Source organism: Marmota marmota, unplaced genomic scaffold (assembly GCF_001458135.2).
Source record: "Marmota marmota marmota unplaced genomic scaffold, marMar, whole genome shotgun sequence".
Classification (NCBI taxonomy): domain Eukaryota; kingdom Metazoa; phylum Chordata; class Mammalia; order Rodentia; family Sciuridae; genus Marmota; species Marmota marmota.
This window is the reverse complement of record NW_025999900.1, coordinates 4221721-4239412: the sequence shown is the minus strand read 5'-3', so window position 1 is coordinate 4239412 and position 17692 is coordinate 4221721. Positions and strand designations below refer to the sequence as shown.

Below are 17692 nucleotides of genomic sequence, written 5' to 3'. Positions count from 1 at the left end.
GCTAAGCTGTCATCACCTCACCCAGGATATTGCAATAGCCTCCTAACTGGTTTCCCCGCATCCACCCTCACCTCTCCACTATCTGCTCTGATCATGGATCATTGAGTCCTGGCAGGAAACAGATGGCACAAAGTAGGTGAATCCAGGAGAGTTTACATAGGAACTATTTAAAAAGGTGTGGGCAGATGTAGAGAACCCACAAAGGCGAATACAGCATCTGGAGCAGGGGAACTCCAGGGCACTTGAACCCTTCTAGACCTGAAGGTGTGAAGGAAAGGAGTGGAAAGGGAGACAGGGAGCTCTACAGAAAAGATATCTGAGAGATGTGACCTTCAGTCTAGAGAAACTCTAGCCCACACAACCCTGCAGGAGAGAAGAAATACACTGTATTCTTCTCCCTCTTTCTCACCTCCTAGCAATATTTCCATGTCCCAAAACAACCAGCAGCACTAGGCAAGGGAATCTGATGTACCCCAGGAGCTGCGTGGAAAAGCACCGAGTGAATCTAGGAGATAAATAAACACTATCTAGCCAAGTGGTTTCCCAGTTTTAAAATACTTATAAACAGCCAATCAGGTTCTGTGCGATCCCATCTCCTCTCTTGCTCTCTCCTGCCTCGGGACTTTTGCACTTGCTGCTCTCTCCTCAGAAGGTTCTTTTGCCAGATCCATGCATAATTTATTCCCTCATGTACTTCAGATCTCAGTTCAAATGTAACATCAGTTTTATCTTTCACCATTCCAAGAACACCTCTTGTTTTCCTCCTTATTGATCTCCACAGCATGTCTAATTATTTATTATTATTTTTTAAATAAACTAATTAATTAATTTTGTGGTGGTAAAGTTGGGGATTAGCCCAGGGCCTCGTGCATGCCAGGGAAGCACTCTACCACTAAATTACACCTCCGGACCTATATTTTTTCTTTAATTGACACCTCCCTGATCTGGAACAAGTTTCCTAAAAACATCAAATCAATCTCCTCTGTTCACTGACTTATGTCAAGTGCCTAGAACAGAGCCTAACACATAAAAGTCCATCAAATATTTGTTAAAAGAATGAATAGAGGGGCTGGAATTGTGGCTCAGTGGTAGAGCACTTGCCTGGCATGTGTGAAGCCCTGGGTTCGATCCTCAGCACCACATATGAATAAATAAATAGAATAAAAAAACCATTTACAACTAAAAAAATATTTTTTAAAAAATGAATGGAACAGAGGACCCCCAGCAAAGGGTTCTTCCAAATAAATAAGTCTCCTGATAATCAGAAAGGAAATGACAAGCATTTGTTTTTTTGTTTTTTTTTTTTAAACATTTATTTTTTTTTTAGTTGTAGTTGAACACAATTTATTTATTTTTATGTGGTCTGAGGATCGAACCCAGGCCCTTGCATGTGCTAGGCAAGTGCCCTACCACTGAGCCACAACCCCAGCCCAGCATTTGTTTTTTTTACAATGGCACAATACTGAGCAGTCAGTAAATCCCTGTGAATATATGGAGGCTTCGGTCAAAACCAAAAGAATAAGAGCATCCTCTGTAAACAACGGTAGAATACCCTAACAAGGTTGCTGTTTCTGATGAATGTATCATCATTAACTTACCAATCTGGTACTTCTCTAACCTCAGTATTCTCATCTGCAATGAATGATACAATGTACAGAGAACATTTATTACAGTGCTGGGACCAAATAAATGGTTGCTATCATGATTATTAAAACACTGAGAAAGCCACAGAATGAGATACCACATTTCTTTCTACTAACTGCAACTAATCATCTAAAACCTAAAATGTGAGCTAATTATGACATGGAAAAGAAATATAAGATGCTATACTACCTATCATATCTTTAGGCCCATGTCTGAAAGATGCTCTATAATAACATATCAGGACCTAGCATCCTTTCTCAGCCCTGGCCTTGGCCTAGTCTTTTGAAGATGAAGGACCTTATATCCATTTTTGCATTGCTCACTGTGTCTACTGTTTTCCTGCTTATTTTTGTTGGTGTTTTCCACGTAGGACTAAGCAGGTAGGAACTTCAGCAATTTACCAGGGGGGAATGGGGTGTAGCAGTATATAAAACAGAGAAAGAGCAGATCAGAAAAACTCCTTATCACGTCCCTGTTTTTAATTTGCTTCTCAACCCATTGAAGTCTCTACGTTGGCCTCTTAATTAACAGACCAACTTCTGATTTCCTTTTCTCCCCTAGCTTATCTTCTAGGTCAATTCAGTTAACTACATAAAGAATAACATCAGGGATGAGAAGGCAAAAAAGAAAAAGAAAAGATAATCTCATAGTCTAAAGTCAAATCAAAAGAAAACAGAATTGTCCTGAATCGACTCAACAATTCATCACTTAGGAACACTGCAAAGATCCTGTAGGTTTTTCCCTGATGGGAGATGTCTTTGTGCTCCTTTGCAAAAGACTTTTGTAGGATACACTGGTGAACTAACTAACCTGAGGAGCTACGTTTAAAAGGTAAGGGTTTCCTTTACTACTCATTAAATTCATAAAGCATGAAATATTCCCTCCGCTATTAAACATATAACCATGCATTCAAGCCCTTGTTTTGTTATAAATGTATAGTTATATATAAAGTCCTAATTACTGCTACTAATTTTGCCTACATAGAGGCACCCAGATTCAGGTATGAAAAACAAAGCAGTTCCGTTCAAGATTAATAAGCGTGGGGACTGATCTTACTAAGATATCTTATTTTAGTAAGCAGCAGGATGTTTATTTGTTAGTGCTAAAAAGAATCATCCTGACCACTCCTCCTAGTAACAGATGGTTAAACAGCTCTACAACAAATTTGGGAACAATTCCAGTTTGGGAATGAGAAAAAAAAATGAAACTGTAGTTCACTACAGTTTCCCACTTTTCAAAATTATAAGTTTCGATTCTATCTCTAGGCCTTAGTGAATGAAAAATAGTTCAAAATTCGTATTTTATTTTAGCACCTTCCAAACTGTTGTTTTCCTGCCTGTCTTCCCAACCAGGTTCCTGGTCAAAAACTATTTTATTTCTCTGTATTTCCAGCGTTTAATATTGTGTCCAACATGTACATAACTGGTGCCCAAATAGGCACCAAAATGCCCATCACGAGGCAGGCCCCAACCTGGCACGGCCATCAGAAACTAACAGATTATGGGATGGCCTGAACGCAGTCTGGCCGTTCGGTCCTCTCGGCGTCCGGAAATTGCAAGCAAGTGGAGGAAAGTGCACTGTCCCTGAACCTCCCGACGTCCCCACAGAATGAAGTGGACTGACTGATCCGCCCGAGCTGTTGAGGGCTCCAGGCACAGAACAGGTTCTCTCCGCTCTCTGAGGAAGAGAAGACCCGGGTCCATCTTCTCTCCCAACCTCAACTCTGACAAAGACCCCTACCCAATACGGCCCCACAAACGCTGCACTCGGAAGCCCCAGCCTGGGCGCCCAGAGCATGCCACAGAGAGCGCCGCGGTGCACTGTGGGAGGCGTAGTTTCGCGCTGAGTTCCGCACCCCGGCAGCCCGGCGGATGGGACTGCCGCTCCCAGAAGGCCCCGCGCGGGCGCCTCGCCCAGTCCTGCCACCTCACCTGTTCTATGGACGTGACTGTTTCCACCGAGTCGTCCTGCAACCGCTCCCGCGCGTGCTCGGGCCTCAGACTGTACAGCGGTTCTGACCAGACAGGGGAGGAAGATGGAGGGCAATAGTAGGTGAAGGAACTCGGAGAAGCCATGATCAGGAGAGCAGCGGGCGGTGTATAGGACTCCGCTTCGTCCAGCAACAACGCGCATTGAAACTCGAGCGGGCTAAGGCGCTACGGAGTGTGGGTAGAGTCAAAAAGATTTTGAACGCGAATCTCTCCTCCCACCTACACATCTTCAGGGAGTGAGTTACTAAGATGCTGCCGCCCCCCATTGGGCAGATAGGTTGCTGCAGGAACTCAGCTTCCTGGAGCGAAGGCTGTGTACATCTGAATTACAGATGGTGTAAGATGCCTTGGTTCGTTATGCAAATTTTAAAAAAACTTCAGCATTCTGCTTATTCTGTAATTCACTAGTGTACAGTTTGGGGTGCCAAAGAATCCAATGAATGTAACTTTAAAACCTTTTCTGACAGCTCTCTTGATTGCCGCAGTCACGCTATTACTAGTAGAATAATTGTGCACCTTTGGGTCTTTGACAGTTTCCCAAGAGAAGCCAATAGCTTCTTAGCAAATGAGCAGAATTTGCTATCCTCAGTACCCAGTGATGGAAGGAAGGGGCATTGTAATTTTCTCCTCCCCCCTTGGGAGTAACAGTGCAATTGTAAGAACTAAAATGTGATAGAACAAGCATAAATGAAACAATCAAAGAAATACTCATTCAGTCAACAAATGTTTATGGAGTATCCACTACATGTAAAGGATTGTTCAAGGAGCTGAGAAATACAAAAGTGAACAAAATGAACAAGGTCCCTGCCCTTGGGAACCTTACATTTTAAAGAAATAGAACTAAATGAGTGAACGCAAATATATGACCTATAAAAATGGTATGAAGAAAAATAAAAGAATCTATAAGAGAGACTAAGAGTGTAGGAGCCCAATTAATTAGATTGGGGGCTGGGACTATAGCTCAGTGGCAGAGTGCTTGCCTAGCATGCATGAGGCACTGGATTCTATGCTCAGCACCACATAAAAATAAAAACAAAATAAAGGCATACTATTCATCTACAACTACAAAAAAATTTTTTTAAATAAATAAATAAGATTGGATAGTCAGGCCAAGCCTCTGTGAGTACAGCATTTAAGCTGAGACCTGAAGAGATGATGAGGAGCCATTCAAAAGAACAAAATGAGAAAAGCCTGAAGAAGGAAGCATAAGTTTGAGGGTTCATCCCAGAAATATACCTGTATAGTATCCTTGTATTAATTCTGATAGTTAATCTGAAAATACCAAAACAAAAGAAGTTCTTATTGAGTGGGCTTAATCATCATATATGCTCCCATTAAAAGCAATGATAAAGTAGTGATCTTAGGAAATCAATGTTGCCTTTGAACAGCAAAAGAATCTTTTTCAGGGCCTATATGAAAAGGATTACAACATCCCAGCTATTCTACAGGATCACAAGTTAAAGACCAGCCTGGCCAACTTAGTGAGACCCTGTCCCAAAATAAGAAATAACAAGGGCTGCAGGTATAAATTAGTGGTCTGCTGCTCCTCAGTTCAAGTCCCAGTTCTGCAAAAGCAAAAAACAAATATATCAAAATATAACACCTAAGAGATCAAATTATTTGGAATAGGGGTTGTGGGAGAAGATTAGAAAGTTTCAAGGGCTGGGAGTGTTGCTCAGTGGTAGAATATGTGCTTAGTTTGTGCAAGGCCCTAGGTTTACTCCTCATGCTATGTATGTGTATGTATATATATTTATGTATTTGTGTATACATATGCACATATATAAATGTATGTATATATATTCAGAAACAGATGGTCCAGATAGACAAAAATTATTTCCTGCTCAGAGCACTTTACTGTCTTCCCACTTGACTCCAAGTCATATGTCTAGAATCCAGAGAATATAGGCCAATATAATATTTCACAACTGGTTGTCTCTGGTGATAAGTAAAAGTACTCGGAAGGATTCCAAAGATGAGGCTGGATGGCATAAAGACTTCATATGGGCAAACACTATCACAAACCCATCACAAGCCCATATCATCTGGTGGTACTTTTGCTGAGTTGAGACCTATGGCACCAAAATGTTACCATGTCTGAGAATAAGTGGGACTGTGGGTTAGGATCATGGATCTGGCTGTGCAGTGTGAAATGGTCTTATTATACTTCCCTTTGTATTGGCATCTTATTTTATCTTCCTTGGTTCTGCTTTGAAAAACAATTCCAGTAAGTTCTTCTTTGTAAAGATTTGCTTTGTTTAAGAGCTAGAAACTTGCCAGGGGGAATGGCAAGTGCCTCTAATCCCAGCTATTCAGGAGGCTGAGGCAGGAGAATGAGAAGTTCAAGGCCAGCCTGGGCAGTTTAGTGAGAATCTGTCTCAAAATAAAATTTAAAGGGGCTGGGGATATAGCTCAGCTGGTAGAGTGCTTGCCTAACATGCACAAAGCTCTGGGTTCAATCCCCAGTCCCACAAAAAAGAAAAAAGAAATAATAATAAAAGGTGTCTATTTTTAAAAAATAAATAAAATTTAAAAAGAGCCAGGGATATAGCTCAGTGATGGAGTGCTTGCCTGGCATACAAGAGGCCTTACACTCAATTCTCAGTATTGGGGGCGGGGGTAAGGAGGCCAAAAACTTAACATTTCGATCCTATAGATTGTACTATTGAAAGAATAGTTGGAATGATTTTTTTTTAACAAATTATTGCATCTGTTTCAGGTGCACCTAAAGCAATTTCCAATTATATTTTATAAATAGAATCCATTTCTGAAATGCAATTTCCTCTGTAGTGGAATCCAAAAGATGTCAACAGGAGCCTGGTAAGAGTCTCCTGCAGGATCGTGTTTATTCATTCAATAAATGCCTATTGAGTATTGGTCGTATGCTGAGCACTGAGCTAAGTGCTTAAGGAAACAGTGGCAAATAAACAAGACACAGTCTCTGACCTTATGAGTCTCGTGATTTTACCAAAACAGACATTAAACAATAATTGCAGAATTGCTTGTTTCATTACAGTTGGGGAAAATGGCAGGAGGCCGAAAGGAGCACATGTGTTGAAAGATTGCATAGCAGGGGAGATCTAAGGCAGTCCAGAAGAGCTGGAGAGACTCTGATAAGGAAATTAGTTAACTGGCCCAGGATGAGGGAACAATCCAGGGAGAGGAAACCCACTAACAATAAAAAATCAAGTGAAACCAATAAAGAAAAATATAAGGAGTTTGTACTCTGTGAAAGAATCAAGATCATTCAGCCTTGGATCAGCAATGGACTGCCAGTTGTCCTTTCTCTGGATTTAATAAAATCACTTATCCAAGAATCACAATATACATCAGTCTTGGGGGTGCTGCAGACAGTGATGTACTTAAGAGGGGAAATTCTTAGAATGATAATTAATACCAACTCCAGATTGAACTGCAGATGGTTTGAGTTTATTTTACTCAAATGCCTGACATTATTTTTCTAAATTTAACTGTGAATTGTAGGTATTTCCTTAAGAGTAATATAATGTGGACATTGCTATTTTGTACTTCCAAGATCAAGAAAACAAGAAAAAAAAATAGTGGTCCAAATGAACCAGTAGGGGTCGCTTCTGACACTAGTGCAGGAACAGAGAATAGGCTTCAAAACTGCTCTGCCTACATTACAGAATCCTGTGTCAAAATGAATTGTTTCTTTTAATATCTTGTGAAATTGTGTAATAATACATACCAGAACACTTGGAGAATGCAAAGAACTCATCTATTATCCTGCTAGGTAATTAATTTCCTCCCCCACATTTGCTTTCCTGTCGCCATTGTGGCCCTTCAACTCTGAGGTCCCTGTCCCTCTTCTTCCTCTGGATGGAATGACTGACCCAGCTCCTACCTGGGGCAGCCCCTCCTGCTTTCCTCACATCCCAGTCAAAAGCATAGCACAGCCAATCTCCCTTGCCTCTCTGAAAACCAAATTTTCTCTCTGATGGTGCCCATCCTCCCCAAACATGCTATTTCTCCATTCTTGGGAAGTTTTTTTTTTTTTTTTTTTTTTGTTCAAGGAGATGGGATCTTTGCCCAGAAAACTCCTGGGCTCAAGCCATCCTCCTGCCTCAGCCTTAGGAGTAGCTAGAACTATAGGCAAGTGACACCAAGCCCTGTGGAGGCTGGGGAGCAGAATGGGGGCATCCCCCCGCCCTTCAGCCTCCCCCTATTCACTGAGATAAATCCTCATCCCTTTTTTATTTTTCATTTTGAGACAGGGGCTCACTAAATTGCCGAGGCTGGTCTTTAGTTTGTGATCCTCCTGCCTCAGTTTCCCAAGTCACTGGGATTACAGGTGTGTGCCACCTTGCCTGGATTGGACAGGTATTTGTAACACTTGATTCCACTACTTCTTTAGGTATCTCCACATTACTACTTTACTTTCAGAGCAAAAGTTCTTGAGAGAGTTTCCCCTACTGTTGTTCCCAATTCCTTACCTCCAACTCTCTCTTGAACCCATTCTAATCTGGCTTCTTAATCAGTTCTTGTCAAGTCTCCACTAAATTCCATATTGCTAAATCCAAGCGTCAGTTCTCGGTCACCCATCTCAAGCCTTCCTGCTTGATTTCCCAGAAGCATTTGCACAATCGCTCACTCCCTCCTCAAAATACTTTCTGCTTGTTGCTTTGTACTGGGTTTCCTCTCATGTCTAGACTTTGGAGTGTCCTAGGATTCAGTCCTTGAACTTTTCTGGCTACCCTCACTGACCTGTGAGCTCAGGCAGTCTTAGTGTGTTAAATACCAACAGTAGGTTGAAAACTCCCTATTTATATCTTCTGTCTGGATCTCTATCCTGAACTCCAGCCTTCGTTTCATATGCCTCTTTGCATTTCCACTTAGATTATCTTATAGGCATCTCAAACTTAACATTATCTACAATAGAGCTACTGGCTTCCTTTCCAAACCTGTGCACTCAAGTCTGCCCCACTTGAGTTGCTGTAACTCCATCCTTCTAGTTACTCTTAAATGCCTTGGAGCCATTACTAATACCCCTTCTCTTACAACCCAAAAAATGCTATCCAAAATGTATCTGGCATCTGAGCACTGCCTACCAATTCCACTGCCAATGTCCTGGCCCAAGCCACCATCATCTGTTATTTGGATCCTTACACTAATCTCTATTTCCCCCCTGTTTTCACTCTTCTCCCCCAAGCCTTAATACCAGCTTTTTTGGGAGAAGTACTGGCAGATTGAACCAAGGGGCACTTCATCACTTAAGTTCCATTTCCAGCCCTTTTTATTTTTATTTTGAAACAGACTCTCACTAAATTGCTGAGGCTGGCCTCAAAATTGTGATCTTCTTGCCTCAGCATCCTGAGGCGTTGGGATTACATGTGTGAGCCACCCAGGTGTGATGCCTGGCTCGTAATGCAAACTTGATATACATTCAGTGATTGTGTCCCCCTGCAACACACAAATGTTGAAACCTAATCCCCAATGTGAAAGTATAAGAAGGAGAGCACTGGGTTGGGGCTGTAGCTCAGTGACAAAGTGCTTGCCTAGCATGCTTGAGGCACTGGGTTCAATCCTCAGCACCACATAAAAATTAACAAATAAAATAAAGGCATTTGGTCCAACTGCAAATTTTTTTAAATAAAAATAAATAAAATAAAGGCATCCTGTCTATCTACAACTACAAAAAAAATCCTTTTAAATAAATTAAAAAGAAAAGAAGGAGAACCTTTGGTAAATGATTAGGTTATGGGGGGCGTGGCTCATGAATGGGATTAGTGCCCTTATAAAAAGAGATCCCCAGAGAACCCCTCATCCTCTTCCTTCATGTGGGGACACAGAGAGAAGATACCCTCTATGAACCAGGAAGTAGACCTACATGAAATAAATGAGATACTGAATCTGCAGGCACCTTGATCTTGGATTTCCCGGTCTCCAGAATGACAAGAAATACATGTCTCTTGCTTATAAGCTACCTAGTTTATGGTATTCTGTTCTAGTAGCTGGAAAGGACTGAGACAAAACTGAACCTTGTTAAATGTAAGAAAAGTCACCCTTTCCCTCAAAACCTTCTTATCTCACTGAGTCAAAGTCAAAGTTAAAATAACAAGGTGCCCCACCACTTCCCTGGCCTCTTCTTTTTTTTTTTTTTTTTTTTTTTNTTTTTTTTTTTTTTTTTTTTTTTTTTTTTTTTTTTTTTTTTGATAAGGAGGGAGAGAGAGAGAGAGAGAATTTTTTAATATTTATTTTTTAGTTTTCGGCGGACACAACATCTTTGTATGTGGAGAGAGAGAGAATTTTTTAATATTTATTTTTCAGTTTTTCAGCGGACACAACATCTTTGTTTGTATGTGATGCTGAGGATCGAACCCGGGCCGCATGCATGCCAGGCCAGCGCGCTACCGCTTGAGCCACATCCCCAGCCCTTCTTATGGTTTTTTATCCAAGTTTTTTAGTTTAAGTCAAGCTTCCTTGAAGTCTTTGCTGACTTTCCCATGTAAAACTGAAGTGCTCTCCTTCCTCCAGTAATACTTGATCCCACTCTTCTGCTTTACTTTTCTCCATCGTACTTACGATCAGATCACAGACTTTACGTCTTATTTATTTTATTTGTTTGTTTTATGTTTTTGTGGTGGAGCTGAGGACTGAAGCCAGAAGCCAGGTCCTCATGTATACTAGGCGAGCACTGTGCACTGAGCCACATCCTCAGCTCCTATTTTATGTATTTATTTCTTTACCTTCTGTCTTCCCCCCACTTCCTCAAGGCAGGGGAAGTGGTTCATTCATACTCGACACTGAATAAGTGAAATGGTTTGTATGATTTCCAGTCACTGTAATCGGGGGGGGAGTGTGTGTGTGTGTGTGTGTGTGTGTGTGTGTGTGTGTGTTTCAGTACCGGGGATTAACAGAGGCACCTTACCACTGAGCCAAATCCTCAGCCCTTTCTTATTTTATTTTAAGGTAGGATTTCACTATCTTAAAAGACTGGCCTTGAACTTCCAATCCTCCTGCCTTAGCCTCCCAAGTTGCTAGAATTATAGGCATGTGTTACTCTGCCCAGCTATTGTAATGAATATTTGAATGCTTGTTTGTGGAACATACTGTGGAAGATAATGACAGTGAACATTACATTAACTTTAGCCTTCAGGAGCTTACTATCTAATAAACACAGCAACTAATTATATAGTTGCTTATTATTATATAGCTTACTATAAATAAATATGTTAAATATAAAATGAAATATATATATATATATACAAACAAAAATTGAACATAATACATGTATAAAAAGCAGTGTGAGAATAGATGGAGAAGAAAGTAATTCTAATATATTTAATTAAGATGACCTTTTAATATATAACATTTGTATTTAGCACTATTTTCTTTTATTTCCTTTTTTTATTAGTACCAGGGATTGAGTCCAGGGACACTTCACCACTGAGTCACATCCCCAGCCCTTTGCTAACTTGCTGAGGCTGGCTTTGAACTTAATATCCTCCTGCCCCAGCCTCCCAAACTGCTAGGATTACAGGCTTGAACCACTCCTACTGGTCTAGCAATGTTTTCAAATAGTTATCCAGTAATTTTTTATTTAAAAAAATTTTTTTTGCAGTGCTGGGTATTGAACCCAGGGCCTTGTTCATACTAGGCAAGTGCTTTGCCACTGAGATACACTTCCAGCCCAGTAATAATTTCTAAATTATTACATTAGAATTTAGAAATCACAAAAGTCTATTTTATTCTTATTTTTGGTAGCACACTTAAAGAAAATTAAAAAAAAATTGTAATCACCAAAAACAAAAAGAAGAGCTTTCTAAATATAATGATTATATGGGACAGAGAACAACTGTGAACTTCTCAGAAATCAATAAATTGCCAATTCTACACACCTGAGTTATTTTAGTGTGTCATATGATGATAAGAAATAAATCACAGTATGTTATTAATCATTATATGTACTCTGTTATTGAAAACCTGCTCAAAAGTATTTGCTCTCAGTACTGTTTGGGGTTTATCATGGTGAAAACTTATTTCATCAGCAGATACAAAACTGAAGCCAACTAAAATAACATTGTTGACAATGAATAACCTGAGAAGGGACTGGGGGTGGAACTAGGTTGTAGAGCACTTGCCTAGCCTGCCGGAGGCCCGAAGTAAAATTTCCCAGCCCTGCAAAACAAACTAGCTAAATTAAACTCAACCCTGAAAAGTGATTTTTAAAGCTGTTGAGAGGCAATGCCAGAAGCATACACTCCAGAATACACTGGTGACTCTAAAGCCTGGTTCTGCTTTGGTATCACTAGTGAAGACTAAAAATATAGATTTCCCCTAGGCACCACCCCAACCTACTGAATCAGAGTGTCTGGACTATGGCCCAGGCACATGCTCCCCACTTAGTACTGATGATTGAACCCAGGGCCTTGCTTATTCCAGGGAAGTGCTCTACCACCAAGCTACATCTCCAGTACCCCCCCCACACACACATCCTTTTTAAATCTTTGAGACAGGGTCTTGCTAAGTTTCCCAGGATGACCTTGAATTTGAGATCCTTCTGTCTAGGCCTCTGGGTAGCTGTACCATCACACCAGTTACCACAAGTGACACTAATGCACACCTAAGGTTGGGGGCCACTGTGAACCATGAACCTCCTTTATATGGAGCAGAAATGCTCATTGTCCACCATGGTCTGCTCCTCTTCCATTGAAAGAGTTGCAGTCGAAAAATAACTGCCCGGCAGTCCCTTTGCACTTAGGCCAATGGAAGTTGGAAGATTGGAAGAAGTTTGCTTCACCACCCCTAGGCAGGATCCTTGAAAACCTTCTATTTGATCCTGATCCTCTATTTTCTCTCTTGACTTCTGCCAGCTGGATACCAGTGCCTAGGGCAGCCCTCCATATTCGGAAGAACTTCCTGCCTCATATTCGAAAAGCTAAAAATCTCAATTAACAAAGAGGTTTTCTCAGTGTTTTACTCTTCTGGCCAAATATTGTCCCTTTGTAGGTTCCAAATTATTTTCTAGACAAATGCTGTGACCTCTTTCAAATGTATCTCAGTACCACTCCTTTCAAGCAGCCTTTCTGTAGTCTGTTAATCTAAGACTACAGGGTCAACTCTCCCTTCTTCTGTTGAAGAGTCCTTCTCCACTTTAATGCAAAGTTTGTGATCTTGACATGCACAGGACATGGAATGGAGTATTTCCTTGTCCTTGGTAATGGGCATTCTCCTTGACCCTTTCCTGACAGGTAACTCTTAGAATGAACCAACATCTTGCTTTTTTTTTTTTTTTTAACTTGCTTATTTTGGTACTATTGGAAGCCAGGGGAGCTTAACCCCTGAGCTATATTCCAGCCCAATTTATATTTTATTTAGAGACATCATCTTGGTAAGATGCTTTAGAGCCTTGCTAAATTGCTGAACCTGACTTTGACTTGCCATCCTCCTGCCTCAGCCTCCCAAGCTGCTGGGATTACAGGAATGCACCACCATACCTGGCAACATCTTGCTTTTAAATTGAGTGCCCCAGTGGGAGTCCACGTTGAAAATACCAGAGTTTCTACCATCTTGGGTGCCTAATGAGTTTGTGAAACAGAGCCACCTGCTCACCCCTCCCATCTTGCTGCCCACTAGATGTAATATGAGAAGGAAATAAATCTCTATGTCTGCACCCCTAAGAATTAGGGGTTTATATGTTACAGCAACTAGAATTACTTTAATACATATAGTGACTTACTCCCATATAGATTCCCAACTGCAGATTGTATCTTGCCCTCCAAAACCTAACTTTTTTTTTTTTGGTGCTGGGGATTGAGCCCAGGGCCTTGTGCATGCAAGACAAGCACCCTACCAACTGAGCTATATCCCCAGCCCCAAACCTAACTTTGACAGTAAAAGTTCAAGATGATATGTATTGCATGGTTGGTGGCTGCTAGTCATGTTTCTCAACTCTAGTCTTGATAAAGAGAAAGATCTCGCTTCTGAGATTTTCCCATTACAAAATCTTCCATATCTAGACCACCTTCCGGGAAGTTGCAAGAAAGATTCCATATCTTTTGTTTCCTGCTGTGAGAGAATGAAATTATCCCTAGAAACTATCTGTGCACAGGAAATCATATCTGATGAGGCTCCTGGTTTGGTCCTTGTGATGGACTGAGTTGTGTCCCCCCAAAATTCGAGTGGAAGTCCTAACCCCTATTACCTCATACTACCTCAGACTTTGATTTAAAAAAAAAAATGCTGCAGATGGTAAAAAAATAAAAATAAAAATCTTATCCTGAGCCTTAGAGATTTCCTGACAGAAAGAAGAGTGCTTTGTTTGCAGACGTCACACCAGGAACTGAATCAGCCAGAGGGAAACATCCTGAATCTAATACTATCATGCAAGGTTTGAGAATACCAGAGTGACCAGTTTTGCCTCTACCTGGACATTCCAAGACACACAGAAAATTTACACCCACCCTCATTTATGTCAGTTACCAATTGCTGGCCTTGGTAAGAATCCAAGTCCACTTTTCTTTGGCAAAGCACTGGTTCCATCTGGCTGAGCCTGTTTCCAGATTTGCAAATCTATTCTGCAATGGATTTTGCTTTATTTTAATCTCATTTATGATTTCTTGGTTTACAATTTCTAGAGATAGAGCCTTTGCAGAGGCAATTAGGTAAAACGAGGTTATACAGGTGGACTCTAATCCAATATGGCTGGTGTCCTAAAAGAAGGTGTGACCAGGACAGATGTGCACAGAGAGAAGACCATGATGTAAACACAAAGATGGCCATCTGTAAGGAAAGACTTCAGAAGAAACCAACCCTGCCTATATCTTGATCTCAGACTTCTAACCTCTAGGATTTTGAGAAATAAATTTCTGTTATTTAAGTTACTCAGTCTGTGTTACTTTATTATGGTGACCATAGCAAACTAATATAGTGCTGAAGGTGGTGGCCAGGACATTGAGGACAACCTGAAATGGTACTGTGGGGCATTTTGTATTAACATGAATTACCATCAGAAGTTTTTTCCTTTGGGGGCTGGGATTGTGGCTCAGTGGTAGAGTGCTCGCCTAGCACGGGTGGGACCCGGGTTCCATCCTCAGCACCACATAAAAATAAAGGCATTGTGTTGTGTCCATCTACACCTAAAAATATAATAAATATTTTTTAAAAAAGAAGTTTTTTCCTTTGGTTCCCGGTCCTAAGATGAATGCAACTCTGACAACTTGTCTTCTTCATTTGTCATTTCATAGTCTCTATTCCCTATTCTCTGTTTATCAGAGAAAAGAAAAAGGAAATGAAAGGAAGACAGTACTGAAATGATAGGGACAGCGGTTTCTGTCCTGTTTCTTCTAATTCCAGGAGAAGATGGGAATCCTTCTGTAAGAAGAGCATATTACTTTGAGTCACCTAGGGTTGGACACATGGGAGTCTGGATGAGGCATGGAGTTTTGCTAATGAAGAGCCCCTTGGGCCAGCTGTGTTGTCTCAGGAGTGGGTGGGCTGTCAGAGCATCTCCAGTTATTCAGTTGTTGCTATGGCAGATACCACAGTGGTACCCTTGAGAGCATGCTCAGTGTGTCTGGGGTGAGGGTGGGATTGAGCAGGAGGACTTGTCTTCTTGGTAAAAAGAATTGGTATAATTGAGAGATTGATTCTTGGAGGCTTATTGGGGGAGACACATCCAGCTCTCTCAGCTCTACTGTAATTTGCCTTAGTCCAATAACTGAGGAGGATGCCAAAATGTCCCAGTGAGTGACTGGGGAAAGAGAACGGAATTAGGTATTCCATTTACAATTTCATTGTCTCTGTTGGTCTATGTGGTTCTTTTGATAATATTGTCAAAATCTTAGCTCCTCCACCTCACAGAACAGACACACAGACACACACACATACACACACACAGATTGAAGGAGATCATTTCTTTAATGGCTCTGAAAGTGGCTAAGCCAGGATGAGAACAGATAATTGAAGTTTGGACTTCTAGACCCTGACCCCCTTTCTTTGAGTCAGGGTCTCACTGTGTTGCCCAGGCTGATCTTGAACTTATGGGCTCAAGTAATTCTCCTTCTCCTGCCTCTTAGCCTTTCAAGTAGTTGGCACTATAGGTGTGTGTCACCACACACCACACCTGGTTCCTCCTCCCCCCCCACCTTTTTTTTTTTTTTTTTTTTTTTTTGGTATTAGGGATTGGATCCAAGAGTGCTTTACCACTGAACTATATCTCCAGCTCTTTTTATTTTGTATTTTGAGACAGGGTCTTACTAAGTTACTTAAGGCCTTGCTATTGCTGATGCTAGCCTTGAATTTGTGATCCTCCCGCCCCAGGCTTCTAAGTCCCTGGGATTACAGGCATGGGGCTCGGTTCCCAGCTCCCCCACTCCCGCCCCCACCCCATTTTTTAAATCGATGTAAGCTACTGAATTTTAAGTCAGCCCAGTATGAGGAAGTATCCTTAATTTTTTTTTTTTATGAATGTGAACATTTTCCCCTCTAGATTCATTTGGGAAACTTCACTCCTTTTCCTGTCTTGCTAGGGAAAGCCATTTCTTTCAAAATGAAATTCCCTTTTGGACTAAGGAATCCACCTCAGCTTGCCTCTTCTTTCCTGCTTCCTCTGACAGAAGCAAGTAGAAAGCCAATAAAGGTCTCAAATAAAGGAGACCTGTGGAGAGTGTTTACCATTACAGTGCAGATTAGTGGGAAGGCAGCAGTAGTATCCAGAGGGGTTTGGCTGAGTTGAACTTGAGTTCTGTACTCAGTGCACTGTGGGAGGAAGAGTCACAGCAGGTTGGAATTCAGCTCAGCAGAAAACACCTCTGGCTATATTCATCTGTAGGATATTCTTACAGCCCAGGTAAGCAGAGCGAGACTATCACAGGGTGCTTTCTGTACCTCAGTATTTTATTGAGTACAGTGTTAAGTTCTGTGTTGAAGTCCTTTCCACACATTATCTTATTTAATCTTTCCAACAGTCCTTTAAGGTTGTTATCTAAATATCCTTAATTGAAACAAGGAAACTGAGGGTCAGATGGGGTTCAGTAATGTGCTCAAGGTTGCACAGCTGGTGAGCAGTGATCTGGGACTGGAATCCAAATGTTCCTAACTCCAGAGCCTCAGAATGCAATGAAAACCAATGTAAATCCAATGTAGAGACACACACTTGCAAATCTTCATGCAACCCACAGTTTCTTTAGCTTTTAGTGTAAGTAGCTATCAGGTTTGGAATTTTTCCCTCTTTAAGTTTAAATCTAGGCACCTTGCCTGAAATATAGCTCTTCAAGTCAAGCAAATGGTCTTACCACTTACCTTGATCTACCATTGAAAAATACATTCTCCATCTAATATTCAGCCTGAAAACACACACACATACACACACACATTTTTCATTACTTTTTAGAGATATAATGGGCTAGATTTGCTCTTCCCTGATACTAGTTCTTAGGGACGGGCAATTTTCTCAGCTCCAGAGAGCATTCATTTACCTGTCTCGATGCTAACACATTTCAGTGGTAGTAAATTGGGTCTCCAGGGAGGCCCATTCATTTTTTGGTGCTAATGGTGTATACCATATCAGAAATATGTAGCAGTCTGAAATAATGTGTTGGCATCCTGAGAACCTACTCTAAGCAACTTAGATCCCAAATTAAGACTTTTGCCCTAAACTCCTCCAAAGGGTTTTGCATTTGGAAATGTTTTGTGGTCATCTATCTTTTCACTGTGGTGAACGAGGTCAGCAGGCTTTTCCCCGTTTAAAGACTAAAAATGGGGATGGTGGGGCTTGACACAATCACGTAGTGTTGTTCTGGGGAAGCCAGATGGCAGAGAAGGACAATCATCAACGCTCTTCAATTTTCAAAGGCGATTTCCGGGACGGGCATGACCTGATCAAGGCCTTTGAACCTGGGGTGAGGCTAGGTGGGTGCCGGCCGGGGAGGCCCCTCTTGCAGGGGCCAGCGGAGTTATTAAGGCTAGACTTGGGATGGGAACTGGGGAGAAGTGATAAGACCGGAAAGTCGAGCTTGGTAGAAGTGAGCGGGATGGCTCCGACTCCCGCTCTCAGAATGTCGGTGGACAGATGCAAACCTTTGGCACCCACCTGC

The 17692-nt window shown here is 41.3% G+C and overlaps 1 protein-coding gene across 1 annotated transcript in view; it reads right to left on the bottom strand.

Annotated features, from left to right (window-relative positions):
• Positions 1-3950, bottom strand: part of Fntb (farnesyltransferase, CAAX box, beta) — a 75021-nt gene extending 71071 nt beyond the window's left edge. The window contains exon 1 of the mRNA XM_015490224.2: positions 3576-3950. Within this exon, the coding sequence (XP_015345710.1) occupies positions 3576-3719 (144 nt within the window). The 5' untranslated portion in view covers positions 3720-3950. The remainder of the gene's footprint in view (positions 1-3575) is intronic.
• Positions 3951-17692: the final 13742 nt, after the last annotated feature.